General features: G+C 52.8%; 1 protein-coding gene and 1 long non-coding RNA gene across 2 annotated transcripts; both read left to right on the top strand.

Moving 5' to 3' along the window:
- Positions 1–5,599: 5,599 nt before the first annotated feature.
- LOC130265501 (uncharacterized) lies at positions 5,600–27,748 on the top strand. Its single transcript, XM_056514602.1, has 12 exons — positions 5,600–5,815; positions 13,277–13,459; positions 13,846–14,088; positions 14,936–15,050; positions 24,280–24,407; positions 24,850–25,353; positions 25,486–25,597; positions 25,731–25,965; positions 26,200–26,239; positions 26,503–26,608; positions 26,688–26,734; positions 27,192–27,748. Exons 1-12 carry the CDS (start codon positions 5,713–5,715, stop codon positions 27,203–27,205), a joined length of 1,830 nt encoding a protein of 609 aa, XP_056370577.1. The 5' UTR covers positions 5,600–5,712; the 3' UTR covers positions 27,206–27,748.
- On the top strand, positions 18,953–21,840 carry LOC130264750 (uncharacterized). The gene is made up of 3 exons (XR_008842513.1): positions 18,953–19,021; positions 20,196–20,242; positions 20,644–21,840. It is a non-coding gene; the product is annotated as an uncharacterized LOC130264750 (long non-coding RNA).
- Positions 27,749–27,899: the final 151 nt, after the last annotated feature.

The following is a 27,899-nucleotide window of genomic DNA, read 5'->3' as shown; positions in this document are numbered from 1 at the left end:
CAGCTCCCTCCTACCCAGACTTGTCATTTCAGCGCATCCCTCTGAGGGCTCTGTGGGTTACCCGTGCTGGGACACTGCACTGCAGGCTTCCTTCTGCGCTCACCAGAGCCTACACCAGACCTGCAGGAGGACGTGGGCTGCCCTCACAGTCAGAGCTGTCAGCTCAGGCCTGACGGGTGGGGGAGTGGGCACTACACATGGTGCTATGTCCTGGGGAGGCAGGGCTCTTTGGGGTTCCTTGTGCATTGCTTGCAGGGACCCAGGCAGGTTTCAGACAGGCGATCACACAATCTCATCCTGGAATCTGCTTCTCCTGGGTCATGGGAGCGTGAAGGTGAAGGAGAAGTTGTAGGCTTGGGGGCTGGGATCCATAGCCTGGGATAACCTGGCCATGAGTTTTAGCGGCTGTGGGTCACTTACAAGGAAAGACTCCAGGGGCTCTAAACTTGGACTCAAAAAAATCATTTGGCCTCCAAGTCCACTATGAACCCCAAGAGCCACCTCTTCTCTTTTTCTCTCAGCAGCTCAAAGCGAGAGGGGAAGAACTCTGCTTGTGAATCCCACCTTTATTGCAGGAGCACTGCTCTGGAGTTTGTTGCATCCATGTGAACAAATGATCTGCACATGTGCAGTGCATCAGAACTGCTGGACAAAGCCCACAGCTGAAGCAGCATAAATCCCTGTTCTGTCTGGGAGCAGCACAGAGCAACCAGGGCCTGTACATGAGCTGTTTTGATTAAGCTCTCAGAGAGGCCAATGGTCAGGGCTGTTTACAAGTTCCATGGAGCCAGGCTGCTCTCCCTGCGTGCACTGGCTGGCCCAAAATGAGGAAGGGGACCATGTGCTGGCAAACAGTCCCCCCAGGGTGCTGAGTCAGCCCTGAGGCAGGAAGGGGGATTTCCAGCTGCCTGCATTGTGGGGACTGACACTGAGCTGCTCCCTGGGTGCTCACTACTGGGGAAGCCTTGGAACAAGGGGAGGCACAGAGGGGTGGTTAAGGTGTCAGAGGCTGGATTTGGGATTGCTGCTATGGAACCTGCAGCTGATGAGGTCTTCTTTGGGGTCCTCTGGCTAAGGTCAAGCAGACCCAGGTTGGTGGCTATCAGATAGCCTGTGCCAGCAAGGAACTGGCCACAGGGCACGGAGCCCAGGAATCCTGCAAGGCTGGAAGCACACAGCAATGTGTATGGGACATTGGGACAGTACTTGAACTCTGACTGGTGGCCCTGCTGGTGACCTGGTCCTGGAGGGTCAGCTGTAGGACCCTGATGGGGACACAGGCCTATGAGCTCTGTCAGGGTCATGCTAAGCACGAAGAAGAGACACTGTGTGTCTGTAGATGCTCATCATGGGGGCTCCTGCTCTCTGGGGACGCTGCTGGTCCAGGCCCCTCATGTGTTTTGGGGTGCAGAGCCAGGCCAGGGGCAGCTCTGCACCAGCACCAAGATGCAGTCAGTGCTGCCTGTCTCATGACACATGAGCAGCAGCAGGCTCCTCCTCTCCTGCTCCTGGCAGATGTCTCTGAGCAGCTGCTCAGCAAAGTTGCTCCTGGCTTCCTTTCAGATCTCAAAGCAGGTCTTAGCAAAGAAGTGCTGGGCTCTATGGGTGAATCCTGGGAGCAGAGATTCATCGTGTGGGAAGCAAAAAGGAGCCCAGTTTCATGGTGCAGGAATCTGCTCTGCATGGTACAGAAGCTGGGGGGATGGCCCACATGACTGTGGGACCCAGTGTTGGAGGAGTAAAGTCATGGGGTGACAGCAGGGCTGGGGCAGATTTAGGGTGCAATGGGAGTCCAGATGAGCATGACAATCTGAGGGGCATGTGCCAGCTGAGAGGGGGGACCTGCTGGTGTCAGGTGCTAGGGGGTCCTTGGACCTTCTCTGCCCAGTTGGTCAGGACCTGGCTCATCCTCAGCTCAAAGGCGCTGACCATGGACCCTGGGTGTCAGTGCTGAAGGAACTCTGGAATGCCTGTGTCCAACGGAAAGGCCTGATACTTATTGGAAGAGAGATGGGAATGCCTTTCCTTCCTATGCCCCTCCTGGCAGTCAGGTCCCATGCTCAGACTGGAAGTGTGCAGGGGCAGTGACACACACACACAATGCAGAGAATCAAAGGATGGTTTGGGCTGGAAGGGACATTAAAGATCATCTAGTTCCACCCCTGCTGCTGTGGGCAGGGATGCCACTCACCAGACCAAGTTGCTCCAATGCCCATCCAGCTCGGCCTCATCCTTGAACATTTGAAATCCCACAAGTTTCCATTCAGCAGCTGTGCATGATGGGCAGGGGCTGCCAGGCTGGGGATGGGTGTGCAGGTGACTCTGGCATATATATGGCCACTAGTTTGGGGTCATAAAACTACGTAGAAGCTCATATTAACCGCCGAGAGCTGTGTGTGAGCCCAAAAGAGCTGACCATCAGCTTTTGGGCCAGCCCAGCTGCAGAGGCCTGGGCACAGGCCTGGCACTGCCTCTGTCCCAGCCTGGAGTCACAGCAGCCACTTCCCAGGCCCCTGCTCAGCGAGGCCCCACTTGTGGCAGCAGGCCAGGAGTGCTGGGGCCGGGCTGACACTGGGGCACAGCCTGTTCCCCTCCAGCCGGAGGAAGGACAGTGCTGCTCTTGGGCACCATGCTGGGGCTCAGCACTGAAACTGGCTCTGCACTGACTTGGTGCCCTGGGCCCTTGGCTGGCTCCCTCTCTGCCTCAGTGCCTCCAGCTGTGCACTGGAACCCACAAGGCCTGCTCTGGGCAAACTGCTGTGGCAGCGTTGCCTACGAGTGGTTCTTGGGGTGACTTTATGATACTTATATCCCCAAATTGTCTGTTCTCTTGTTATTGAATATTGAGTTCTGCAGTTTTAAGGCTGGTTTCAGGAGTAAAGGGGGAGAAAAGAGGTACAGAGTTTCTTATCAGAGACGGCACTTGCTCCCCCACATCCTTCACACGGACTGTGGTGTCTGCAGTGGGCAACAGGAGAGAGCTCTCCTTTGCTTTTGGTTAGTTTTTCTGCCTAGCTGAGGCAGAGAAGCTCCCAGGACTGTAATTTTTGTTTTATTTTTCCTTTTTCTGGAACCGTTTGAACCTGCTCTGGACTGAAAACCCAGAGCAGCACCAGGAGCTCACACCTGCGGCCCACCAGGCCTGGCCTGGGCCTCAGCATTTCCCAAGGCCAGAGGGATTGAGAAACATCCTGAGAACCAAGGAAGGGACTGAGAACAGCCTGAGTGAGCTGGGCTGTGACCCACAGAGGGACTGAGAACAGCCTGAGTGAGCTGGGCTGTGACCCACAGAATGGAATTCTCTGAATTTGTCATCTCTTCAGAGCAGCAAGAGGTTTTACTGTTTAATATTGTTCATTTTTGTGCTGGGAAGTGTTTAAATAAACAATTTTTTTTCCACTTCTCTCTAAGGAAGCATTTCCCCAAGCCAGTTACAGGAAAGACTCTTTAAATCTGCTTCCTAAAGAGACCCCATTCAAAGATTTTCTCTCTAAATTTGTCCTGAACCAAGAGAACAGCCCAGGGCACTTTTCCCGAGGCCGGGATGCTCGTGGGACCAGGGCCAGTCTGGCACCAGCAGCTGCGTGTGCTCCATGCCAGGAGAGGACTGGCAAGCCAGATGCCACTCCTGGAGAGCATGAGGCGGGGAGGAGCATGTGTGGCTGCAAGCACTGACTTACAACTGCAGGCAGAAGGCCTTTCAGACACCGATTTCTTCTCTGTAGTGACCAGTGACAGGACCTGAGGGAATGGGCTGAAGTTGTGTCCAGGGATATTTAGGCTGGATGTTAGGAGAAGGTTCTTCACCCAGAGGCTGGTTGGGCACTGGAACAGGCCCCCCCAGAGAAGTGAACACACCACCAAGCCTGACAGAGCTCAAGAAGTTTGGACACTGCTCTCAGGCACGTGGTGTGACTCTTGGGGAAGTCCTGTGCATGGCAAAAATTTGGACTCGATAATCCATGTGGGTCCTTTCCAGCTCAGCTCATTCTGTGATTCTGTGATTCTCCAAGGTGATGGGGCCCTGCTCCAGAGGAGGGATGCAGACCTCTTTGCACTATGGATACACCTTTGGGAACAGAAATCCCAAATGAAAGGGGCAGGGTGCCCCTTCACAGGGCAACTGCTGTTGGTCTTCAAGCACTTCCATGACTGGTTTGCAATACCAGGCAGGGCAAGCAAGGCATCAGTGGGTGGCTCTCCACATGCACCACTGGCAGGAAAATGGGGAGCTGAGCTCTGTGCAGGAAATATGGGGCAAACATGTTCCCAGGAAAGGGCTGCCTGCTGGTGACAGCCACAACATGCTTTGTTTCCCTGACATTGCATAATCAGCAAAGACTGGAAAGTCCAGGGATATCTTAATCAGCACCAAAAAGGAGAAATACATGAAAAAAAGGAAACAGATAAAGCAGCATGGTCACAGTGTCCAGCAATATTTCAAAGACTTAAGGCAGCCCTTCAGAGCTCAAAAAGTAGAGGCAAAGCATTAGGAATAACCACCAGGGCCAGAGGTTCTTCAAAACAGAGAAGCTCCTTCAAAGAGGTCATGTCTAGAGGACAAAAATGGTGTCAGACAGATAAGACATATATTCTTGATAAGGCTAACAAAAAAGTGAGCAAAGAACAGCCTGTAGAAGCAGCCAGGAGGCGTTTTTGCAAACACTTCAAGAACTCCAGATCTGCCACAACATCTGTAGGGTCGACAGGAGAGTGTGTCCTCACAGCCCTGAAAGGTTTGTGGTGAAATGGGACACACTCCTGGCAGCATGCCTGGACCCTGGCATTGCAGCAGGACACAGCTCCTTGCCTACACCTGCTGAGATCCAGCCATCACAGGGGACTGCAGCCTGGCTGTGAAGCCTCAGAGAAGATCTGAGGGCTTGTTTTTCTCTTAGTTGTGTGTTTCTGTTGGGACACAGGCCAGGCACATCCAATGAGGTGGCTGGGGAAACACAAATTCATCAGCTCCTGCACTAGACCTCCTCTGGTGGTTGGGTCTGCTGCTGTGGCCAGTGCCAGCCTCCAGCTGCACAGGTAGCCTCACCAGCAGTCCCCTTTCTGCCCCACTGCCTGTGCTGGCATCCCATCCCTTTGTGGTCATTCCTGCTCCCACCAAGTTTTGACAGCACAATGTGCCACAGCAGTTGAGCTCAAGGCCTCCAGGTCTCTTGTCCCCTTCTGCCCAAGCATTTGCTCTCAGCCCAGTCCTGAGCATCCATCCACTCCTGCCAAAACCTTGGCTTTCCCATCCATAGCACACACTACCAGGTAATTAAGATCATCTGTGCCCTGCAGAAGTCCATTTTATCACAGTCCTTTTCAAGGCTGTAACAAGGTGAGGATTGTCCTGATGTAGTCATGGTTTAACTTGCTGGATGGAAGCCACATCTTCCTGCTAAAGCCCAGCCATGAGCCAGAAAACCTCACAAACCCTGCTGAGATCTGTGCTGGGAGAAGAGGCAGCCCAGCTGCTCCTGACAGAAGACCTAAAAACTGTGGTTTTTAGATTGCAAAAGGGTCGTGGAGCTGAAAGAGAAAGAAAGCACTGGTGGAGTTTCCCTCTCCAATGAGGAAGCCTTTTGCACCATATGTGATTTCTCTGCATGCCTGTTTCCTTTCCGTGCTTGCACCACTCACAATCAGATGGGTGTGCAGTGAGGCAGCCGGCGGAGCTGAGACCTCAGTCCTGCCCTGGGAGCGTAGGCAAACATGGCCCTGCAATGGATGTTTCTCCTGCTCCTCACACCTCTGCTGGCAGCACAAAATCATGATAAGCCCTCTCCAAACACTTATGGAAAATCCCTGGAAAAAGGTAAGCAGTGCGCTCTCCTCTACCCCCAAGAGAAGGTTTTACTGTCCTCCTTTTGCACAGCTGCTGTGCAACTTCATGGCTTGCAGAATACGGCAGCTGTATCAGAGAGGTCTGATGGCCACACTGGGGCCCAAGTCCACCAGCTGGCTTGTGGTGAGGCAGAGTTCTGTTTGGGGATGGAGGGCAGCAAAGCTGGGGTACTGAGAAAGCCTCTGCAGAGTCTGTAGTGTTCCTCCACAGAGCTGGAAATACAAGGTGTCCATATGTCCTTGCACAGTGTCAGGGTGCCATGTCCTCACCACAGAGGAGATGGGTTCTGGTGCCCAGCAAAGAGCAGGGGAGCCATGAGCTGAGCCCCTGGGTATTCAGGAGAGCCTGGGGAAAAGAGTTTTCATATTCTGGGATTGCTCTTTGGTGGACTTCCTTGGTGCTGGAAGGATCAGGGCACCCCTAAGGTTCTGCTGGGCTCTTCTTACACTGGCTGCACACTTTGTTGCCAGCAGAGTCAGTGGGAATTTACAGGCTCACATGTTATCTGTCCTCCCAGGAGGCTGCACTGTCTGGAAATTGAGCTGTGGGTCCAGGAACTGTGACCGTGCATTGTTCTGCATCTGTCTGAATTGGAGTATTTCTCTAAACTAATTTTCTTGGAGCTAGGTGATAAAAATCATTAAACTAGCATCTAATCATGTCATCCTAGTCCACTGTGGTGCTGCAGGTGCTGGGTGGATGCAGGCTAGAGAAAACAGCTGATCTAGTGGCCGTGGCAGAGCACAGGGAATGGGATCAGAAACTTAATTGCTGATGTGAAGTGACACCAGGGTCTGTACTATGTGAGGAGTGTCATGGGAGTCTGTTTCCAGGGAAAATGTGTCCGTGTGCTTGAAGAGAGTGCGAGCACAGCACACTGTCACGCAGAAAGCAACGGCTGCCATTGTTACAAGGGATATTCTCCTGCCCAAAGTGTCTTCCCATTGCCCAGATCCCTGCTGTAGCTGTTCTCCCAGGAAAGCATGTGCAATCGTGTCCAAGCACTGTGTGGCTTTCCTGTTGTTTCCAAGGTGCACACTAAGACCAGGATCTGTCCGTGTCGAGTGCAGTGGGATGCAGTAGGGACCTGTAGGCCTGCAGATTCCTGTCACACTCTGCAGGTCTCAGTCACCCTGCCATCCCCAGAGGAGTCTGGGGCTGCCTGTGGCAGAATGATATTGCTGAGTTTGCACCGTGGTGTTGTGAAAACAGGAACCAAGACAAAAGCATGTGGTGGCCACACCCAGCAGTGTGAGCAGCCCTGCCTACATCCTCAGCCTGTGTGTTCATCCCATCCTGGCACCTCTGATCTGATGGATCAGGGTCTTCCCCTGCAGAGGGACAGGGCAGGGAAGATGGCCCGAGTGAGGCAGGAGGGTCTCTGCCATCCCTGCGAGGGTGGAATGGGCTGACAGTGGCAGTGGGGCAGGGTAGAGCTGTTGGACAGAGGGAGGGAGAAATTGGGTGGGATCCCTGAGCATATTCCCTGGCAGATAAGTCCCAGTGCTGATGGAAACATGTGGAGAAGCTTCTAGGGCACGTTTTCTGTGCAAAGTAAAGGTCTGGAATCCAAGCTGGCCCTGACTCCTTTTTCATCAGCCTTGCTTGATGCTATGTAGTGATCTAGTGGCAGCTGACAAGAAGTTCTACGGAGGATCACAGCTGCAATAACCAACTGTGGGGGTGGGAGGATGGTAGTTAACACTAAGCCGTAGCCAATCTGAAACGTTTTGTGTCAGCCGAATTCCAAACAATGCCTGCATAGAGTAGATCCTGTGGGGAACAGGAGTGCTAAGAGGTTCTGCAGAGGAGTGCCTGGGGCTTAACCCCTAGGGGTGGGGAACTGTGTGCTCCACTGTTCTTCCACTTCCCATCACCAGAGCACAGGTTCAGGAAACACAAATTTTGCCTCCTGTTCTTAGACACGTGTCAGATGTTCTTCAGCATCTGATGGACCAGTCCAGGTTAAAGTGCCACCATTTCCCAGCTCTTCTCACAATGCCTTGTTCAGTGATTTGCTGTGCCACCTCCTTTCCCTCCATGATTCCCAGGCAGAGCATCCCCAAGGTTCTCTCTGCTCCATCACTCTTAAAGACCCATTCAGCAGCTCTGGTTGCTGCTGAGAAGTAGAGAGATGCTCTAAGACCCGTGTTTGTGCTCTCAGTGCCTTGCAATAGAAATTTCCACTGATGGAAAGAGTGATTGCTTTTCTTAGCTCCTCTCAGCAAGCACATGGCATCAAACACAGCAAGACTGCAGTGCACTTTGCTGTCACCTGTCTCAGCTGCTGAGCTGCCCTGTCAAAAGGGTTGAACTTCACCTACTGCTTCTTAAATTTCACCTTATTCTTTATTCTTTGTATGTGAGATAACACAGTGTAAGAAAGGACACCTTTTGCTGCTAAGCAAAGGGCTGAACCCAGGAGCCTGACCTGAATGATCAGCAAAGCTGTTTCTTCTTTCTCCTGACCCTCCCCTTCTGGCCCATGCTGGGGCTTTATTTAGCCTGCCAGGCTCATAACTCCTTGCAGCAGGGACAGGCAGGCCAGATATTTCTGAAAAAGGCTTTCTATATTCATGGGTATTAAACAATGTCAGCGAGGAGGGTATTCATTTAATAGCATGAACTAGGAAAAGAACCAAAACAGTAAATATCTGCCTTTAGGAGGCAAATAGACCAACCTTTTGTTACCACTCCTGTCTTAGGCATTCAGTATTTCCCATTTCACAATGAGCATGTTACAAAAGGTGCCTATTTGGTCACATCTACACCACATTTTCCTTGCTGAAACTTCACTTGACTCAGTCACCTTCCTCTAGCTGGAGCGGAGAGCCTGTGGGCAGCTCTCTGCATACCACTGTGCAGGGTAAAAAACAGTGTCTGAGAACTGTTCCACTACTCTCCCAGCTGCTGTTAATCCCTACAAGGTTGAAAGCTGAGTGTTTCTTTCCCCCTTCTGCCTGAGCACTCTCATTTCTCCATCAATGTGCCAGTCCCACAAATACTTCCAACTGCTTTGCACAAGTGGGGACTTCCATCTCTCCAGTGGAAGTCCCTTGAGAGCTTCCCATGAACATCTCCAAAACACGCCAAAGGCACCCTGGGTTAGCACAGGCTCCTTTGCCCCAAGGTGCCCTTTTCCCATGACAATTTTTATGGAATGATTTGGAAAGGAGTGTAAGGAGGGGGAGGACAGAGGTGTTCCCCCCACCCTGTCCATCTTGACTGCAGCCAGCAGCCATGGATTAGCTTCTCCCAATGAGCCTCAAGTGCTGATCAGCCTGAAAGACTTGGACTTATTTGAGAAGTGAGGCCAAGGTGGTTTGTAGTCAGCAATGTTCTTGAGATGAAAACAGGCAGGGACTGAAAGTGTCTGCTCTTCCCCATTCTGCAGAGAAGCAGAGCTTTCTAGGCTTTACCCTCAAACAGTCATCAGAAATGCCACCAGCAGGGACTCTGGGCGGCTGTAGATGCCTGGATGCAGATGGTGCCAGTGCTGTGGCAGGGGTTCGTTGCTCTACAGCTGCAGGAATGTGGGCAGGAGGCAAGTCCTGGAGGGGCTGTGATGTTTGGCACTGCTGGCAGCATGCTCTGTGTGCAGGAGGTAAACAGTCCTCAGCCTGCCCTGCTGGTGTACCTTGCCCCTCTGCAAGGCAAACAAGCTTTTTTAGCCATACCCAGCCCCTGTGTCAGACACTGTTAAGCCCCAGGATCATTTCTGATGTTCGTGCACTCCCCTGAAGTGGCACTCTCTGATCACTGGATTCTTTGAGTATGGGAATGAGATGTGGGCTCTGCCTGCCTTTTCTGATCTCTCCCACCCAGCCCTTGGGCTCTGCTCAGCATGGTCCATGTCCAGCTTGGATTTGGGTGCTGTATCAGCCTCTGTCTGTCCCTGAGCAAAACAGGGGCACATCTGGCAGGTCAAGGGGCATAGGGGAGCCTGTGAGGCCAAATGATCACCTCCATTCCCAAATTCTGAGACATACTGTAAGATCCATGATTATGTTCTCAGTGGCTTCCAGTGCAACTCTCCAGTGCAACAGGAAAAACAGTGGTTTTTTCTGTGGAAACAATGGTTGCTTTTCTTAGCTCCTCTCAGCAAGCACATGGCATCAAACACAGCTCAGAGAGCTTGGGAAGGAAAGGATGAGTTGCAGAGGACAGGAATCCCCCTGGTGCTTGCCAGGCACCCTGTGGGCAGAGAAGAAGCAAGGAGGGAGCAAGAGGGTTTGCCTGCAGGACTGCTCTGCCATGCAATCTTTGTGTCCAAGGGCAGATGTGGCCACTGACACTCCGCTGGCACACGTGTGGTCTTTGCAGAAGCACATTTCACATGTCTACCCCTGCCTGAGGCTGTGCTGGAGTCCATGCTCATCCCAGCAGCATCCCACCATTCCAGCTCAGTGACACTGACAGGAACACTGAGGAAACCCTGGATCAAGTCTGCACACCTGTGGAGGCCTTTTCACCTAAAATAAAGATAACAGAGCAGAGACTGATGTTCCTGGCAAAGGGTTACATCTGAAAAGTGCCCAGGTGTAAGAGAAATGATTCTATGGAGCCCTGGTGAAGGTGGAGAGCATAGTCAGAAATGTGTGGCTGTTACACCACTGCAGTTCATGCAATCCCTTCACACTCACTTCCAGCCCAGGAGTCTTACACAACACCTGTTTTGTGGTGCCCTTAGCCAAGTAACCTGAGTTGCAGGGGGCAAAAGCAGAGATTGGCAGAATGAGGACCATCCTGCTGCAGGAAAAGACCAGATTTGAGACCCTCTGAGGCACATGAAGGTGCACTAATCCATGCAAGCTGATGAGATGCATGTGTGGGTCCTGAGGTGGAGGAAGAGGTGAAGACACTGTCCATCATAGCTGAGCAGTTGAAGCAGGCAACTTCCAGTAAAGCTCCCACTGAGTGTGAAAGGAGAAGCACAACCCATTTTAAAAAAGGGGAAATGAGGGAGACTCTGAGAACTACAGGCCAGTCAGTCTCCCTTTGATGCTGAGCAAGACCATGGAGCAGTTCCTGCTGGAAACTATTCTAAGGCAGTGGAAATGATTTGTGATGGCTTCACAAAGACCAATCATAGCTGAGTAATTTGTTGGCCTTCTATGGCAGTGACAGCATTTGTGGATAAGGGAGGATTGGCTGACATCATCCACCTGGACTTTGCAAGGCATTTGACACTGTCCTGCATGATATCCTTAACTCCAAACTGTGAAGGTGTGGATTTGATGGATGGACCACTCAGTGGGGATGGAGTTAGCTGCATGGTCACACTCAAAGTATTGCAGTCAATTTTTTGATGTCCACTGGCACAAGATGCCCAGAGAAGCCTTGGATGCCCCGTCCCTGAAAGTAATCAAGGCCAGACTGTGGATGGCTTTGGACAACCTGGTGTAGTGGAAGGCGTCCTTGTGCATGACAGGAGGCCTGGAAACAAAATTTTCCTTGGGAACCTTCCAGTCCAAGGCATTTATGAAAGACTGAATGAGTCCTAAGTGCCTGTAAACAATAATTAGCATAATGCTAAATATGGCTAATTTCAGTTGTGCAGAAGTAGAACTGTTTAGTAAAAGAAAAAATTCCAATCTTTAAACAAAGACTAGCTCTCATCTTTGCTACAGTAAGTCTGCACTGTATTGCACCTCTAAAGCAGCAGCCATGAGATGTGACTTTTTCAAACACAGAGTAACCCCCAGCCTCTGCAAGGAAGTGTAGTCAGTCTAGACACATTCACTCACAGTTGTTTCAGCAGTAAGAGCTTTGCTCTATGACAAGACTCAGGGAGAGCTGGGAGCCAGGCAGAGCTCTGTTGTGCAGCTGCAATCACCCTTGCCAGCAGAACATCCATGTTTGGGGAAAGATGCTGTCCCAGATACCTCTTGAAATCTGCACCTGTGTCAGCAGAGTGTCTGCAAAGGAGAATTTCTCTTTTCCTCCTAGTTTCCTGCCCAGCAGGTTGCCACGTTCAGTGTTGCCAGTGGGTTTTGAGTGCAGTGGGAGCTCTCCCAGCTACCAGGAAGTGTGGAACAGTTACAAAAGGAAAAATGGTGAGGCTCCCTTGCACATAGGTCAAGAGTGGAGCAATGTGGGAGAGGCCAGCCATGCTCCTGAGCACTCACAGCCCCCTCAGCTCGTAAGGCTGCCTCCACTGCAGTCTCCATCCCCTCAAATTGCTCCTTGCTTCAGGCCAGGCCCCACACCTGTGGTGACTCTAAGATCAAAGAATATCCACGAGTGAATAAAATCTTCATATGGGCATAATTCAGGGCCTTCAAATGCAAAATAAAATATGAGAAATGATTTCATGAGTATCTCCCACCTGCCTGAAATACTCGTGGCTCAGTTTTCCAGTCTGGGGATATTTTTTTTACCTATGTTTCAGGGGCTTCATTTTGCATGGGGTGGTGCAGCTGTTGTGGTCTACTACTGCGAGAGGTATCAGAGCAATCCTGGTTTCCTGGGGAGTCCTGATGCCACTTGCGTGTTGCGGGACACAGTGCAAACTCTCTGAGCCTCCTGGACTGCACCTGGTAGCTTTGGACAGAGTTTGGATGGTTACAGCTAAACTTGTGTGGTGGAAGAACACTCACAGAGAGTTACAATTCTTATGCAAAAGGTGGGATCTGATCAGAGGGTAGAAACCCAAATTCGGGCCATGCAGAGAGCCAGCAGCTCCTGTATAGAATCTAATGAAAAGGAATATGATGATTTATTTCAATCAGTTGCCCAAGCTACACGTTGCAGAACACAACCAAATGTCCAGCTGGTGAAATACCCACATGCAGTCCCAGCCAAGCCCCTTCTGCCAGATGGGGGCAGATGAAGGGTGTCACTCGTTTTGGATGAGGATGGGAGGGATGTGGGATGGGAGGTAGCTGCTCCTAGGAGCCATCATATATTTTGCAAGAAGGATGGAGGAGAGGAAATAACAAGCGTAGCATCCAGACCAAAAGTAAAGTGGCGACTTGAGTGGGATTTTTCTGCAAATGGGTGTGTGTGTGTGTGTGTGTGTGTGTGTCTGTGTGTGTGTGTGTGAGAGAGAGAGAGAATGAGAATAGGTTATGTCCAGCACAATGACGGGAATGCCAATGAGTGGTGCCAGCAGAGAGTTTGGTGCACTGCCACAGCCCCTGTATTTGTGGGAGAGAGCAGCATCCCCCAGGCTGCTGGATCCCTCTGGCTGGGGTGTTTCTGCAGCAGCAGGCGGGCAGGTGGACTGTGGATAACCCTCCTGCACTGCCCCTGGGGGCGTGAGGAGGGATAAAGCATCTGGAGGATGGGGTTCATCCTGGGAGGTGCCCTCTCTGCCACCCCTCTGAAGACAGGGGGACTGGCACTCCTCTGGATGGACTACCCTCACCCCTGAGGATGCTGCTGGAGCCCAGGGACCCTCAGGCTCTGCCTCCTGGCCTTTGCACACAGGAAAATGTAAAGCTCCCTCTGACTGGGACTCCAGACTGCGGCTGTACCCGGAGAGGAGCAGCTATGACTTGAACGAAGTGGTGCTGCTCAGGTGTGCTGGGAAGTTTTTGCCATCTGTACCACAGATTCAGTGCATTTCCAGAGGGGCACAGGCCATGTGGAATGAGACTGCCACCTGCAAAGGTAAGCACAGCCCTGCACCACCCTGACCCAGGGTGCTGAGCTGGTGACAGACCCTCTGTGACCTGGTCATGCACATGACAGTGCAGGAATGGGAGACTTGGATGCCTTGGTTTCCCCCATGTCCTGGCAGTGACAATGCTCTTTTTGTCTCAGCACCTTGCTGTAGGCACTTGCTGGGCTCTGTGCTCCTAGGAGGGGTTCAAGGGGGGCAGGAACAAGGGTCACTGCACTCAGTGCCACTGGAAGCCCTTTGCCTTCAAACAATGACTGGGGGTATGGCCAAGGTGGTGGGAGAGGTTGAAAGCTAATAATAATCACAGCCTTGGTCTCTCTCATGCCTGAGCATTCCCTCACTGAGAAGGACTCTCACATTTTCTCCCGGACAGCAAAATGCCCAAAACCTCAATGGGATGCACAACTTCAGTTTTCAGAGAGCAAAACCGAATACCCACAGAATACAGAACTGACGTTGACTTGTCCCAAAGGTCTTGAGCCCTCCTTCTCCAAGGTCAAATGTACAAAAGAATTTCAGAGAGTGAGTTCTGGAAAACCAGATTATGTGGATGCCTGGTGGGGCAGGAACAGCAGAGGTGCCTGGACACGCATTGAGAGGGATGTCCTGTGTATGGGTAAGTGAGGCTGCAGCAGCTCTCCCGTGTCTCCCCTCTACCTTCACCCTCCTTGGGGCTGTGCTGCCTCTGCAAAATGCTGAAGAGGACAAGAGACAAGAGACCAGTTAGAACCAGCTGGGCAAGCTGAAATCCTGCAGCAGTTCCTGAGCAGGCCAAGTCTGGGGCTCAAGCCCAGGCCAGTGCCAGGAGCCCAGGCGGCCCCCCAGGTGCCCATGGAGATTCCATTGTCTTTGCTGTGCCTCCAGGTGCCACCCTACAATACACAGCTCTGCTTGTTCCCCTACTGGCCGTGAAAAAGGGACCTGGGGGACATCTCCTGCACCAGCAGGAGCTGGAGCAGAGGGGAATGAAGGGAGCCCTGATGTGCAGGGCAGGCTCAGCCCTTGGCACTGGCACAGGGGGCTGTGAGGGAAGGACCTGGGGGAAGAGCAACGCTGTTCATCAGGGGATGGGGATGCAGAGCTGTCCTAGGCAGAGACAGCTGTGCTCACTGGGGGTATGGCAGCACATGGCAGTCTCAGGACAGATGGGCAATGAGAGATAAGATGGCAGTGTCCCTGCTTTGGGCTGTGGGAGATGGATAGCAGTGTCCAGAGACAGAAGGGCATGGACAGGGCAGGTTAATGGAGGAGTGATCCTTCACAATTTTCATGCATAAGGAAAGCCCCTTCCCCACAAATCTTGCCCTGAGTTCACATCCCAGCAGATGGATGTGTCACCTTCCCTCTCCCTTCATTGGCAGGAGGGGTTGCTTGGCATTTCTCACCACCACTCATCATCTCATACCCCCTTCATCATCTCGTCACCTCCCAGCCCATTTAACAGCATCTTTCACCTCTCACAGAAGGGTGCCAAAGGCCCCCATGGGACTCCAGACTGCAGCTGGTACCAGACCAGGAGAACTATGAGAAGGATGAGGAAGTGAACCTGAGCTGCCCTGAAGGTCACCAGCCAACCTACACTGAAATCAAATGCCAGAGTGGACTCCAGGACTATGATGATGATGTGACACCATATTCTGTAGAAAAAGAAGTTTGGCATGGGAGAGACTCCAGAGGTGCCTGGGTCCCCATTCAGTCCAGTGTGAAGTGCATTGGTAAGGGAGGGATCAGCAGCAGAACCATGCTTTGAAGGGGGGATGGATCCTGAGAACATCTCTGAGGGGACACAGCATGGGAAAATCAGGGTTTTTCCTTGGGCACAGTGCTGTGAGCATGAAGGCTGTGGCAGCAGTTCCTGCTTCCAGGCCAGGATGAAATGTGTCCTGCTGTGCTCTGCCATGGCACCAAAGGATGAGTGCAGCCACACAGCTCAGAGGGTTTGAGGGAGGCAGGATCCCTTTGCTGCTCCCTGGGAGCTGTGATGTAGCCCAGCTGGGACACACTCTCCTGGCTTCCCTCTGTTCTCCCCAAAATCTCCTGATATTTGACTGAACAGGTGTGGTTGTGTCACTGGGGAAATTCACCCAATGGTTCACATTCAGATACCTCGTGCACCATGGTCCTGTGATATATATATACCATATTGTAATTCGTGTTTTGTATAAAATAAGTCTGCAAAATAAACGAGCCACAGGAAAAGGCAGTGATTGCCTCAGAACTAGGTAAATTAACATATCTACAGATCGGACTGCTACCGATAAGCACCTATCTCCTGGGGACGCCTGGAAACTCACAGGAGAACAGCATTTCCCGAAAAACCCATCACCAGGACTGCATTCCCCGACTCTGGTCCCCGTAAAGATGAAATCAACCACCTAAAAGCAATACACAACGGACACAAAATCTCGTCAAGGAGCAGGAAGGACTTTGTCTTGTGTGGACACCAGAGCTGAATTTGAAAGAAACAAATGACTGTCCCGCTCCAGGCTATGAAAAACAGTATAAAAAAGAGGCCAACCAAGACAGCGATGTGAACACCAGGGGAACCCAGTGCGATAGAGGCTGGGTAACATCGTGTGTTCACCCAATTCCGACCCCGGGCTCGGTATTGTTTTTTCCGGTTGTGGCTTTCCAGGACCGTATTTTGGTCGCGAAAATAAAATTTGCCAATTTAACCTTTTAATTCGGTTTGATTCGTTTATTACCTATAACAGTCCCAAACTCCTCCTGCTCCCCTTTGAGAGAGCTGCAGTGAGCACCTTCAGTCCCTCACTTTCCCTCCCACCAGGCTGGGGTGCCAGGGGGACAAAGCTGCTGGTTGTGGTGCTCAGCTGGGTGTCACTGGTCCCCTGCCAGCAGGGCTGTTTGAGAGCCAAGCCTGAGCACACGTGGCTTGTCACCAGCATTTATTTCCCTTTGTGGCAAAGGTGATCTGCACCTTGTGAGATTCCTTGTGTGCCCCTTTGAGAGAAGGAAGATTGCATTTTAAAGCCCTTCAGGCCTCACAGAGCTTCTTGCAGAGGCTTGAAGAGGCAAGGGCTCCTTCCAGAAGCCAGTATCCTTCTCTGAAGGAATCATTGCCACAAAGCCTCCCCCTGCAGCACTGGACAAACTACTGGGACCAGCTACTCAGTCACTGCCTCCTGAGCCTGGAGGATGGTGAATGTTAAGAATGATATTCTATTTGCCCTATTTATCAAACACCAAGGTTAAATTTTGCAGCAATTTTTAATAGCAACAATTTTATATAAAAGAATAAAGTTGAAGTATATTTGATTCATATATTTAAATACATACAAAATTGGGCAATGAGTATTTTAGTGTATATGAGGCTCATATAAAACATAACTAAAACTGACCAGTTGTATGGAGAGGGACCCTCTCCTCCTCACATAGCAAAGAGTCAAGCTAAAAATCTCACTTATATACTGTATGCTAATACATATTAATATAGAATTTTCTGGAACGGTCCTCCTAGTTTCTATTTCTAAAATCTATGTCACTATGTTGTGTTGCACGTGCTCCACTAGTAGTTAGGGGTTTCTCATCCTTTCAGGGCTCTTTATTTCCAATGAAGGCTCTGTGTCTTCCTCGTGTCCACTGTGTAACCTTGCAGGTAGTGCAAGTGTACTAAGCTTAGGCTTATGTAACTAGGCATATGTTCCCACACTAAATCCTTATCCAAGTGTCCAGTGCCTGGAATCACCTCAATTAGGCCCATTCCAAGGTTGAAATTTTTTATTTCTAGATGCTGCTTATCAAGCTTACATCCTACTACTACTATATCCTTCTACTCCCACATTTGGAGGATTCTATCTGCTTTGTTTAACCATTTCCTTTTCCTTTTTTGCTTTGCAACAATTATTTTCTATTAATATAAATAGAATTTTGCTAATTAGTTACAATTTAGTTAGCACTAATCAAATTTATCACAGTGAATTTGGTGAGGAGGTTTCCTGTTTTAGGGAAAATCCAGGAGAAAACTTCCAAAGGTTTCCCCCCACCCCCCCCAACCTCCCAGGAAGCAAACCCGAGTGGTGCCTCTCCCAACCGGTTTGGGAAGAAATTTCCTCAGAGAGAAGTGGAAGCAACCTGTTTATTCAACAGGCAAAGCACTGCCCAGCACAAAAAACCAATACTGAACTATGAACCCTCTCAGTCTCTGCAGTGATGACAAATTCAGGAAGTCTCTCTGCTGTGGTGGTAGCTTGGCTCAGTCTGTTATCAGTCCCCCCGGCGCTGGACAATGCCAAGGCCAAGCCCCGCTGGCCACAGGTGTGAGCTCCGGGTGCTTCCCCCAGGTCCCCAGTCCAGAGCAGGTTCAAATAATTCCAGGGGAAAAAAAGACAAAAAAAAAACAAAAAAAACCAACTTTCTGGGGAACTTCTCTGCATCAGTTAGTCAAAAACTAACAAAAAGCAAGAGAGACTTCTCTCCCGCTGTCCACCATGGAAACACAGTCCAGGAAATGAAGCAATGAAACTTCTATCGTTGTGTTTTCAAAACAATAGCCTCAGAAATTACACTCCTCTTATTTCCTGGTCCAACACCCTTCACCCTTCACTATCAAAGCCAGCCTTAATGGTACACAATTATTTCTGTGCTAAACAGACAAATGAAAATATAATTCAAAAAGACAAAGTCACCATGGGACAGGAGGTGACAAGAATAAGGAAGGGCTGTGTCAGGAGAAAGGGGCAGGGGCATTGGCAGAGCAGGAGATGTGAGTGGAGGAGGCACTGCTCAGCCCTGTCCTGCTGCCCAGCAGTGTGGGGCAGGAGGAGAGCAGCCAAGGCACTGAGTGAGTGACACCAGGGAGCCCAGAGGTGCCACAGGGGCGTGGCTGATGCCTGTGGGAGGGATGAGCCACAGCTGCAGGGACATGCTGCCAGCAGGAGTGGTGGTGCCATGGCCCAGCAAGTGCCACCTGAGCTGGGCTGGGTGACAGGACTGAATGAGAGGTTGGAGGGCATCTCCTGCTGCAGGGGTGATTGTCCTGGGAGCATCCCTGGCCTTTGGAGAAGGGAATATGGTGCCCCTGGACACAAGTGTGAATGGTGCAGGCTCATGGAGGAGTGATCCTTCACAATTTTCATGCATAAGGAAAGCCCTTCCCTATAAGGAAAGCCTTGCCCTGAGTTCACATCCCAGCAGATGGATGTGTCACCTTCCCCCTCCCTTCATTGGCTGGATGGGCTGCTGGGCATTTCCTCCCACCACTCACCCATATCTCATCCCACCACCTCCCAGCCCATCTAACAGCCTCTTTCACCTCTCACAGAAGGGTGCCAAAGGCCCCCATGGGACTCCAGACTGCAGCTGGTACCAGACCAGGAGAACTATGAGAAGGAGGAGGAAGTGAACCTGAGCTGCCCTGGAGGTCACCAGCCAACCTACACTGAAATCAAATGTCAGAGTGAATTCCAGTATTATGACGTTTTGATACAATACTGTACCAATACTGTATACAATACTGTACCAAGAATTTTGGTATGGAAGAAACTCCACAGGTGCCTGGGTCCCCATTCAGTCCAGTGTGAAGTGCATTGGTAAGGGAGGGATCAGCAGCACGATAACCCTTTGCAGGGGGGATGGATCATGAGAACATCTCTGAGGGGACACAGCATGGGAAAATCAGGGTTTTTCCTTGAGCACAGTGCTGTGAGTGTGGGGGCTGTGGCAGCAGCTCCTGTTTCCAGGCCAGGATGAAATGTGTCCTGCTGTGCTCTGCCATGGCACCAAAGGATGAGTGCAGCCACACAGCTCAGAGGGTTTGAGGGAGGCAGGATCCCTTTGCTGCTCCCTGGGAGCTGTGATGTAGCCCAGCTGGGACACACTCTCCTGGCTTCCCTCTGTTCTCCCCAAAATCTCCTGATGTTTGACTGAACAGGTGTGGTTGTGTCACTGGGGAAATTCACCCAATGGTTCATATTCAGATTCCTCGTGCACCATGGTCCCAAACTCCTCCTGCTCCCCTTTGAGAGAGCTGCAGTGAGCACTTTCAGTCCCTTACCTTCCCTCCCACCAGGCTGGGGTGCCAGGGGGACAAAGCTGCTGGTTGTGGTGCTCAGCTGGGAGTCACTGGTCCCCTGCCAGCAGGGGTGTTTGAGAGCCAAGCCTGTGCACAAGTGGCTTGTCACCAGCATACACCCTCGCACGTACCCTTTGCCGATCTTGGGGCCATTGCCAGCAGGAGGCCAGGCTGTGACACCCACTCCTGTCCATGTGCCAGTTTCAGGGCAGCCTCCGGGCCCTTGGCCTGTGTCAGCAGTCATTGTAGTGGTGCTGGTGGTGGTGCTGTTGATCCCCTTGTCTGCTGGGATCCTCTGGTTTGTGTTCTACAGGTGAGTGGCAGGAGATTTGGAGCCTCGGCTCTGTCTCAGGCCATGCTGTGCTGTGCTTTGGGTGGGGATGGAGACGGTTCCCCAGCTGCTCCCACCCTTCTCTGGGTGCAGAGGATGCAGCTGGCTGCTCCTAACACACATTGGCTCTGGGCTCCTGGCTGGGGCTCCAAGTGTCTTCCTCAGGGGCAGGGCCATGTGTGCTGAGAGACCCTCGCCCCTGGTTGCTGTTGCAGCCACCGCTGCTGTGCCCTGGGGTGGGCAATGCCTGCCAGGGCAGAGGGAGGGTGTGCAGAACCCTCCATGCCACTGCTGCTGGCTTCAGCAGGGTCTGGCCCAGGTCAGCCTCTCCCTGACTCAGGACTGCCCTTTGCCTTCCCAGAAAAAAGAAGGCCTCGCCCAGCACAGCCGAGGAGGATCACTACACAGGTAGGATCCCAGCAGAGGGGACTGAAGGGCTGGAGCTGGGAGGGCAGCAGGTGTGTTTCAGGGCCTGGTGGATTCTGAGGTAGCTCCAGGCAGCCCAGCTGGCTTTGGCTGACCTGTCAGACCAACGTGTCCCACGTGCATTCCCAGCTGAGACCCTGCTCAGGAGCCTCTTCCAGCCGCTCCTGGCTGGGGTCTCCCTGAGGTGCCTGTGGGGGCTGGGAACTGCTGCTCCTTCTCACTCTCTGGGGTAGGCAGCAGCTCTTCCCAGCCCTGCTGTCCTGATGGTGAGCAGCCCAGGATGATCTGCAGCCCCTGGTGATGCTGCCTGCCTGAGGCTGCCCAGCTCCTTCTCCCACAGTCCCCGGGTCCCTCAGGCTCTTTCTGTCCTCTTGTCCCCCCAGAGCTCCAGCCATATGAGAATGGGGATAATTACTGCATGATCAAGACTTTTCTTGAGAAAGATGCAGGTAGGAAACGGGTAGTCCTGCCTGTGAACCCCACATGGCACAGAGAGAGTGGGGACTGCCAGCTCTGATGGTGTGTCTGAGCTCCTCACGTTGCTGAGGGCATGCAGCAGCCTCTGCCCTGGGTTCTCTTGTTCTCTCTGAATGAGGAGAGGAGGTAAATGTGACCAGGCTGGAGAGCCATTTCCCAAGCCCCTGCCTGTTCTGGAATCCTAGGAGAGCCAGAGCAGTGAGGAAGAAGAGCAGCTGGAGTAGACATCTGAGGCTCAGTGGTGATGGCACTTCCCTTCTCGAGGCTTGGTCTTCCACCACCAGAAGCTTTGAATCATCTCAGGGGTTATTGCTTCCCCCCAGATTTTCTCCTTCATCAGACTCCAGAATGCTCTGTCACAGCACAGGAGCAGCTCAAGGCATGGGATGACCTGCTTGTGCCAGCAAGGATATGTCCTGGTAGTTCTGCAGTGCTCTGCCATAGCCATCTCACCAGCACCTTGGTGCCTGCAAATGTCCTCTGAGAATGAAGGAGCTCACAACTCCTCTTTTCACCCTGTGTCCTTGTATCCATCTAGACCCTATCCTCTGCTTGAGTTTAGCCTAGCTGTGCTGTCCTGTGCTGCTGAGACTGAAACAACCAATAAATTGTTCTGGTTTGCAGGGGCTGCCTGGCTCACAAAAACTCCTGCCTTGATTTGTGTGTGAAGGCCTTGACCCCATGAATCTTCGTGCAGGAGCTTGGAGCAGGCTTTTCCAGCCCCTGGCATCTCCAAGGAAGCACACCCAAGGTGCTGCATGCTCCCAGTGCAGAGCTTTGAGTGGCTGCTTTCCCTCCTCCTCATCCTATAGGTGACACCATCTCCCCTATGCACAGCTGGACCTCTGTGCTGGTCTGTCTCTTCCTCTGTGGGTGCTGGTGCTCATCTCCCATTTTGGGAGGTGCAGTTGGTCCTCTTGGGACATCTGTGTCCTGCAGCCTTGGGATCTGCTGGCTCTTGTCTCTTGGCTGCTGCTGCTGTCCCATCACCTCCACCACCACTGTCTCCCAGCCTGTGGAATGCCAGTGCCCAGTGCAGCCTGGATGCTGAGGCACAGTCCCAAAGCTCTCCTGGGTGAGGGGTGCACTGCTGGCCAATGGAGCAATCAGCCTCTCTGTTCTCCAGCTCTGTGAGCTGCCTGTGATGTTTCCATCTCCTTCTCCTGACTCTCCTGAGTTCCCTGGACTCAGGTGTGACAAGCTGGTTCTGGTTGTGCTTTTTACAGCCCTGAACACAGAGCTGTCATGTTTTATTGCTTGGTGTTATCTCTCTCCCCTGTCAAATGTGCCAATATCCAGTGCAGCCTGGAGGCTGAGGGGCAGCCTCAAGGCTCTCCTGTTGAGGACTACACTGCCAGAACATAGAGCAATTGACCTCTCTCTTCTCCAGCTTTTTTTTTAGCCTGGCATGACTTGCATGTGCTGGTAAAGACATGTTTTGACCGTTCTTCATATGAGCTGTCTGCCCATCAGCTCAGTACCTTCAGCAGGCCCCTGGGACCAAAAGATCTCCTTCCTGTGACTGTTGATGGTGTGATGTGTGTGCCTGATGGAGCAGCTCTTTGTGGGTATTGGGCAAAGAGAAGAGAAACTCAAGGCTGTGTGGCTGCTGCTGGTTGAGAAAGGGGAATGAGCAGGCTTGGGATAGGGGAGAAGAGTTGCCACCTCTTTGGCTACCCTGCTTCCCACTCCATGCCCCCACACCCAGTCATACCCTGGGCTGTCAGCCTCATGACTCCAGCTGCTCTGTCCAGACAGTAAAGGCTTGTGCTTTGGACAGGGCTGCCTGCTGCCCCCAGCTCCTGCCCAGTCACCTCACTGCCCTTTGAGGTGCTGTTCCCTGTGTGTGCTGACTGCACCTTGTTGAGGGCAGCCATGAGCAGGGCACCCTTTGCCCTGGGCAGGAGTGTGTCCTGTGCATGTGCCACAGGCAAAGCTGAGGGACAAGTATTGTCTGTGTGCCTCTGCAGCCCCCCATGCCTGATCACCCAGCCTTCTGGAATCCAGGACATCCAAAGTGGAAGGGAGGATCTGGAAGAAGAGAAAAGTGGTGGCTGCTGACTAGCAAGGGGCATGTACTGTGAGTACAGTGAGAGTTTTCTCAAGCACACAGCTGGCACTGTAGGGCAGCACGGTCTGCACACTTGGGGACAGAGGAGAGTGCTGCCAGGCTGAGAGGGAGCAGGAGGAGGCAGCTGAGGATACAGAAGCGAGGAAGGATGAGAGAGGCTGTAGGTTGAGTGTTTCTTTCAGAAGGGCCACAGACTATTTCAGGCATTGAAGTCCTCCTTGCAGTTCATGTCCCCATTCCTATCCATGCTTCTGACCAGCTCTTTATGTGGTTTCTCAAAGGTCCTCCATCTCCTGTGATCATTGAGGGGAAGTGACTCATCACCACTCTAAAACCCACACAGTGTCAGGAAGGGTGCGGGGGACTCCTGGACTCTTTGTATCAGGGTGGACGCGAGGAACAAGACTCAGACGCTCTGTAAATGCTAAAAGCTACAGTTGCAGTTTATTATAAGGGAGTCTGCAAGGAGCTGCCCGGCACAGCCACGTGCAGATTAAAGAGATAAAAAGGGGGAGAGAAAGAGAGAAGAAGGAGGGTAAAGAGAGAGAGTAAAGAAGGTAAAGAGGGGAAGAGAAGAGGAAAAGAAAAGAGAGCGACTTCCCGTTTGTAACACAATAAATCCACTTCCATCATGAATATTCTAATTCCTAAAAACCAATCTAATACAAAATACTAATTCTATAGCATTTACATACAGCCTATAGGAAATCTTACATTAGCATAGCATGTGACATTCTAAACTCTAAGATCTAATCTTTGGGTGCAGGTCAGTCTTTTGTGTCTTTTGGCCTTGCCCTCTGGCCAAAAGCATTGTTTAGTTAAGAGTGGATTGGCTTCGGTGAGCCATCCCATTGTATACCTGGTTATTCAGTAACTAGGGCTTGGTATCTCAAACGTGGCTTTCATTTCAATTTCATCCATGGTTTCTATATTCCCAGAATCTGAGCATTCATATTTGCAAGATTCCTCAGTTTCATCTTCTCCAACAGAAGGGCTTGGATATTACCTCAGAAACAGGAGTAACACTTCTTGAATGCCCTGGTAACTAGGAGGGTTTGGGGAGGAAACTCTGGGGTCTTGGTGACAAGGTTCCTTCTGATGAGTCCCAGAACCTGGATGCTCTTGGGGCAAAAAGATATCAAAAGGCAGAAGTGCTGACAGTGATGGGAGGTTCCCTGCCAAAAGAGGAAGCATCCTACATCTCATGAGGAGACGTGTCTGTTTCCTTCCTGTGGTTGCAAGCCTTGCAGTCAGATACGGATGCCTGGGCTCAGAGGCAGCGAGTGGGGCTGAGATTTCAGTCCTGACTGGGGACTTCATGCTACGATGGCCCTGCAGTCACTGGCTCCGGAGTTCCTCCTGGCCCTTGCATCTCTACTATCAGCACATGGCCAGGAAGAACATTTCAGCATCCAAATAGTGCCCCAGGGAACAGGTAAGAAGTGGTTCTTCCTCTTGGAAGCTTCTGCGTCACCCATGTCAAATGTTCGAGTGAAGTCCAGTCCTTCTCTCGTGGGAAACCTGTGTACAAGGAAGTCTGGATTGGAAGAAACTCCAGAGGTGTCTGGGTCCGCATTCGGTCTAGCGTGGAGTGCAGTGGTAAGGAAGGGATCATGAGCTCTCCTCTCAGACAGTGCAGCTTGAGTACCACGGCTTGCTCCATGTGGGCTGGGCCCCTCCAGATTCTTGGCATGGTGGGTGCAGGCTTAACACCCTCTTCTCACAGCTTAGGGCATTCATGTTCCCACCAAGGGAGAGCAGAGCTGTACCTGATGGTCTGTAGAGATTTTGGGACACACAGACATCTCAGTTTTGAATCAATGGGGAAAATTGCTTGAACAGTAGTAGTCCACTCATTCACCCACATTCACTGCTGCCCAACTCTTCCTGCTCCCCTTTGAGAGAGCTGCAGTGAGCACCTTCACTCTCACATTCCCTCCCACTGGGCTGGGTGATGAGCAAAGTTGTCTGCCTGCAGCATCCTTGCATGGCTGAAATGGGAAGGGAATGAAGTCACCCTCTGGCAATCTCTCCTTCACAGAAATCCTCAAGGTTGGTCCCAACAACTCTGAGATTTCCAGCAGCAGCATCAAACTGAAGTGGACCTGCAGGTTCCCTGATGCCTGCCAGAGAACAGCCTCCCTCTTCCCTTCTCAGAGGCTCAGCCCTTTGCTCACACAGGCTTCTGCTCGCACATCCCGAGTGTTGGCTCCAAATTCCTTCCTCAGCCGGGCAGGCACAGGGCAGGGCAGGCGGGCAGGGTCGCTGCCAGCTGCGGGCACCTTCCCAGCGGGCACCTGGGAGCTGCTGCATTCCAGCTGTGCCTCCTGTCCGCAGCTGAGCATCACAGCCAGGAACGCAGCGGACAGCAGCGTGCTGGAGACGGAGCGGCTGCGGCTCAATGGCTCCGTCACTGAGCTGCGGCTGCCGGAGCACAGCCCTGGCAGCAGCTACGCCGTGACCATCCAGGGACTGACGGCTGCCGGAGCCGGGGCTGCGCTGGCCAAGGAGTTCCACAGCAGCAGCAGCAGCAGCAGCAGCTCCGGTAAGCTTTGCTGCGCGGCTGTCCCGGGAGCGTGGGCACACACGAGCCGTGCTCGCAGCCTGCCTTGCCCGAGGCTGCCCTTGCTCCTGGCCCAGCCCCGCCCGTGCTCACTGCCCGGCTGTTCCCCTGCAGACACCCCGGGGCCCCAGGGCATCAGCTGCCGCAGCGCCCGCGACATCGCCCCATGGCAAGGCACGGCCGTGCTCGCCCTGAGCCCCATCGCCCGCGGCTCCGGAGCAGCCAGGTGAGCGCAGCCCCGCGGCTCTGCAGCCCCGGGACGGCTCTCCCCAGCCCGGCGCTGGCTGCAGACGCCTCCCTTCCACCGCCCCCTGTCCCCTGTCCCCTGGCCCCTGTCCCGCTGACTTTGGGCCCCGCAGGGAGCACCAGCTGCTCGTGGCCCCGACGCACAACGGCTCGGTGATCGAGGGCATGTGCTCGGGGCAGCCGCAGCTCCTCAACGCCAGCGTCTACGTGGCCGCTGTTCTCAACCTCAGCGCCCCCACGGACTTCGTGCTGGGCGACGGCAGCCGCGGGCAGGGCGAGCACAACGCTGCGCTCCGCCCGGGCTGCGGCTACACGGCCCTGCTGCGCCTCGCCCGCCGCTCGCCGCAGGTACGGCCGGGCTGCTGCTCCTGCTCTCCGGGGCTGCTGCCGGCCGGAGCTGCGCCCCTGCTGCCTCTGGGCTGCCTCTCAGGGCACCCTGCTCTGCCGTGCCTGGCCAGGGTGCTGTCCCTGGCCTCCTGGGCCACAGCCGGCTCACTCGCTGGCCCTGCCTGGGGACCTTTGCCTCCAGCTGGGTGGTGCTGCACGAGTGGGTTGAGCTCTCCCTCCTGTCTCCTCCAACAGGCAGAGAAGTTCACCTGTGTCTGCTACAGCTTCTCTCTTGGTGAGTGTCTCCTTGCTCGTGGTGCCCAAGCCTCTCTCCAGCATGTTCCCTTTTGCCAGCCTGGCAGCTGCCCTGGAAATCAGCTGGCCCAGCTCAAGTGCTTTTGGGTCTCACGTGGAACAGAGCTAAATCCCCACACATGGGGTGATCCTACCTCCCAGAAGAAACCTCAGCCAGGACACAGGCCTACAGCCTTGCACATACCCTTTGCCCTTCTTGGGGTCATTGCCAGGCTGTGGCACTCACCCCTGGCTCTGTGTTAGTTGCAGGGCAGACTGCAGGCCAGTGGCATGGCATTGTGATTGGACTGGTTGTGCTGTTGGCAGTCCTCCTTCTGACTGCAGTCATCCTGTGGTTTGTGCTCTCCAGGTGAGTAGAAAGGGGACAGGTTCAGCAGGTACATACACAATGCCAGTTTCTTACCCAGGACTCCCCTTTGCCTTTACAGGAAAAGGAAGTATTTGCCCAACAAAACTCAGGAGGATAATGAAAAAGGTAGGAAAATGCAATTCTGCAGACAACCATCACAGAGGGGACTATAGGGCTGTGGGACAGCTATAGTGAGCTGCAATCTCCCAGGACAATCTGAATTTCAGGAGAAGCAGCACTGAGGCATCTCTTGATTTGCCTTAGCTGGGGATGGTCAGGATGGCTCTGCCCACTGAGGCCCCCATGGCAGCAGAGTCTGGTTCCAGGCAGTGCTCCCTGCCTGGAGCAGGGACAAGGGTGGGCAAAGACGAGCATCCCAAAGGCTCAGATCTTTGAGGGAGCCATGTCTGTGGCATGCCTCACAGAGACCTGCAGGCTGAGGGGCTGCTGCTCTCACCTCAGCACTGACAGGCACCTCTGGGGCCCTGTGGTTGGGCACAGCTGGGATGAAAGGGCTGGGCTGTGGCAGGCACTGCTTGTGCCCCAGCCTGTCTCTGGCACTGGGTGCCCTTTTTCTCCACAGGTAAAGGTGGCTAGGCTGGAGATCAGTCACTTCAGCCCCAGCCAGGACCATGGAAACATCCGGAGCAGTGTGGACATGGGGAAAATGGGAAGGATGACCCTGGCTCAGTCCTGATGGTTGCCATGTCCCCTGGCTCTCCTGTGACTGTGACCAGCCTGGGGGACCCATGCAATTCATTCAATTCATTGCAAGAGGAAAACACAAGGCCAAGGAGGGTTGAGCTTTTTCATACCTCAGCCCTTTCACGTTTTCTTACTGCTTTTGTAAGGCCTTTGAATCTGGCTTTCTGTAATCATTTTTTCCTGGGCTTTATTTTCATTTTTGCTTTCCTGGAAGCAGGACTTGTATGTAGGATTTCTCAGTCTCAGACCCACACAGCTCAGTTGATGGCATTCTCCTCCTGTCCTCTTGGTCCCCAACCCTTCTGCCCTCTCTGTTGATATTCAGCCAAACCCAGGGCTTTGCTTGGCCTGGCTGGACTGCTTTGTGTCTCTGCCTGTTCTGTCTGGACAACAAATAAATGGTTTATGGTTTGAAGGGGCTGCTTGTTCCACACAGCTCCTGCCTGGTCCCCTCATTGCCCCTGTGGGGTCATATTGCCCTGCAAGGAGCTGACTGTGCCTTGTTGGGGGAAGCCACGAGCAGGGCTGCTGTGACTAGTGGTTCCCCTAGTGGTTCCTGATAGCTTTTCTGACCTCCTGAGCTGAA

This window comes from Oenanthe melanoleuca, chromosome Z (genome assembly GCF_029582105.1).
Source record: "Oenanthe melanoleuca isolate GR-GAL-2019-014 chromosome Z, OMel1.0, whole genome shotgun sequence".
NCBI classification, from domain to species: Eukaryota; Metazoa; Chordata; class Aves; order Passeriformes; family Muscicapidae; genus Oenanthe; species Oenanthe melanoleuca.
This window is presented reverse-complemented; position numbering and strand designations above follow the sequence as displayed.

Coding starts and splice junctions, on each gene's coding strand:
- LOC130265501 (XM_056514602.1), top strand. CDS start 5,713: ATGGCCCTGCAATGGATGTTTCTCCTGCTCCTCACACCTCTGCTGGCA. Junction 5,816..13,276: donor TGGAAAATCCCTGGAAAAAG/GTAAGCAGTGCG, acceptor CTTTGCACACAG/GAAAATGTAAAGCTCCCTCT. Junction 14,089..14,935: donor GAGGGATGTCCTGTGTATGG/GTAAGTGAGGCT, acceptor CACCTCTCACAG/AAGGGTGCCAAAGGCCCCCA.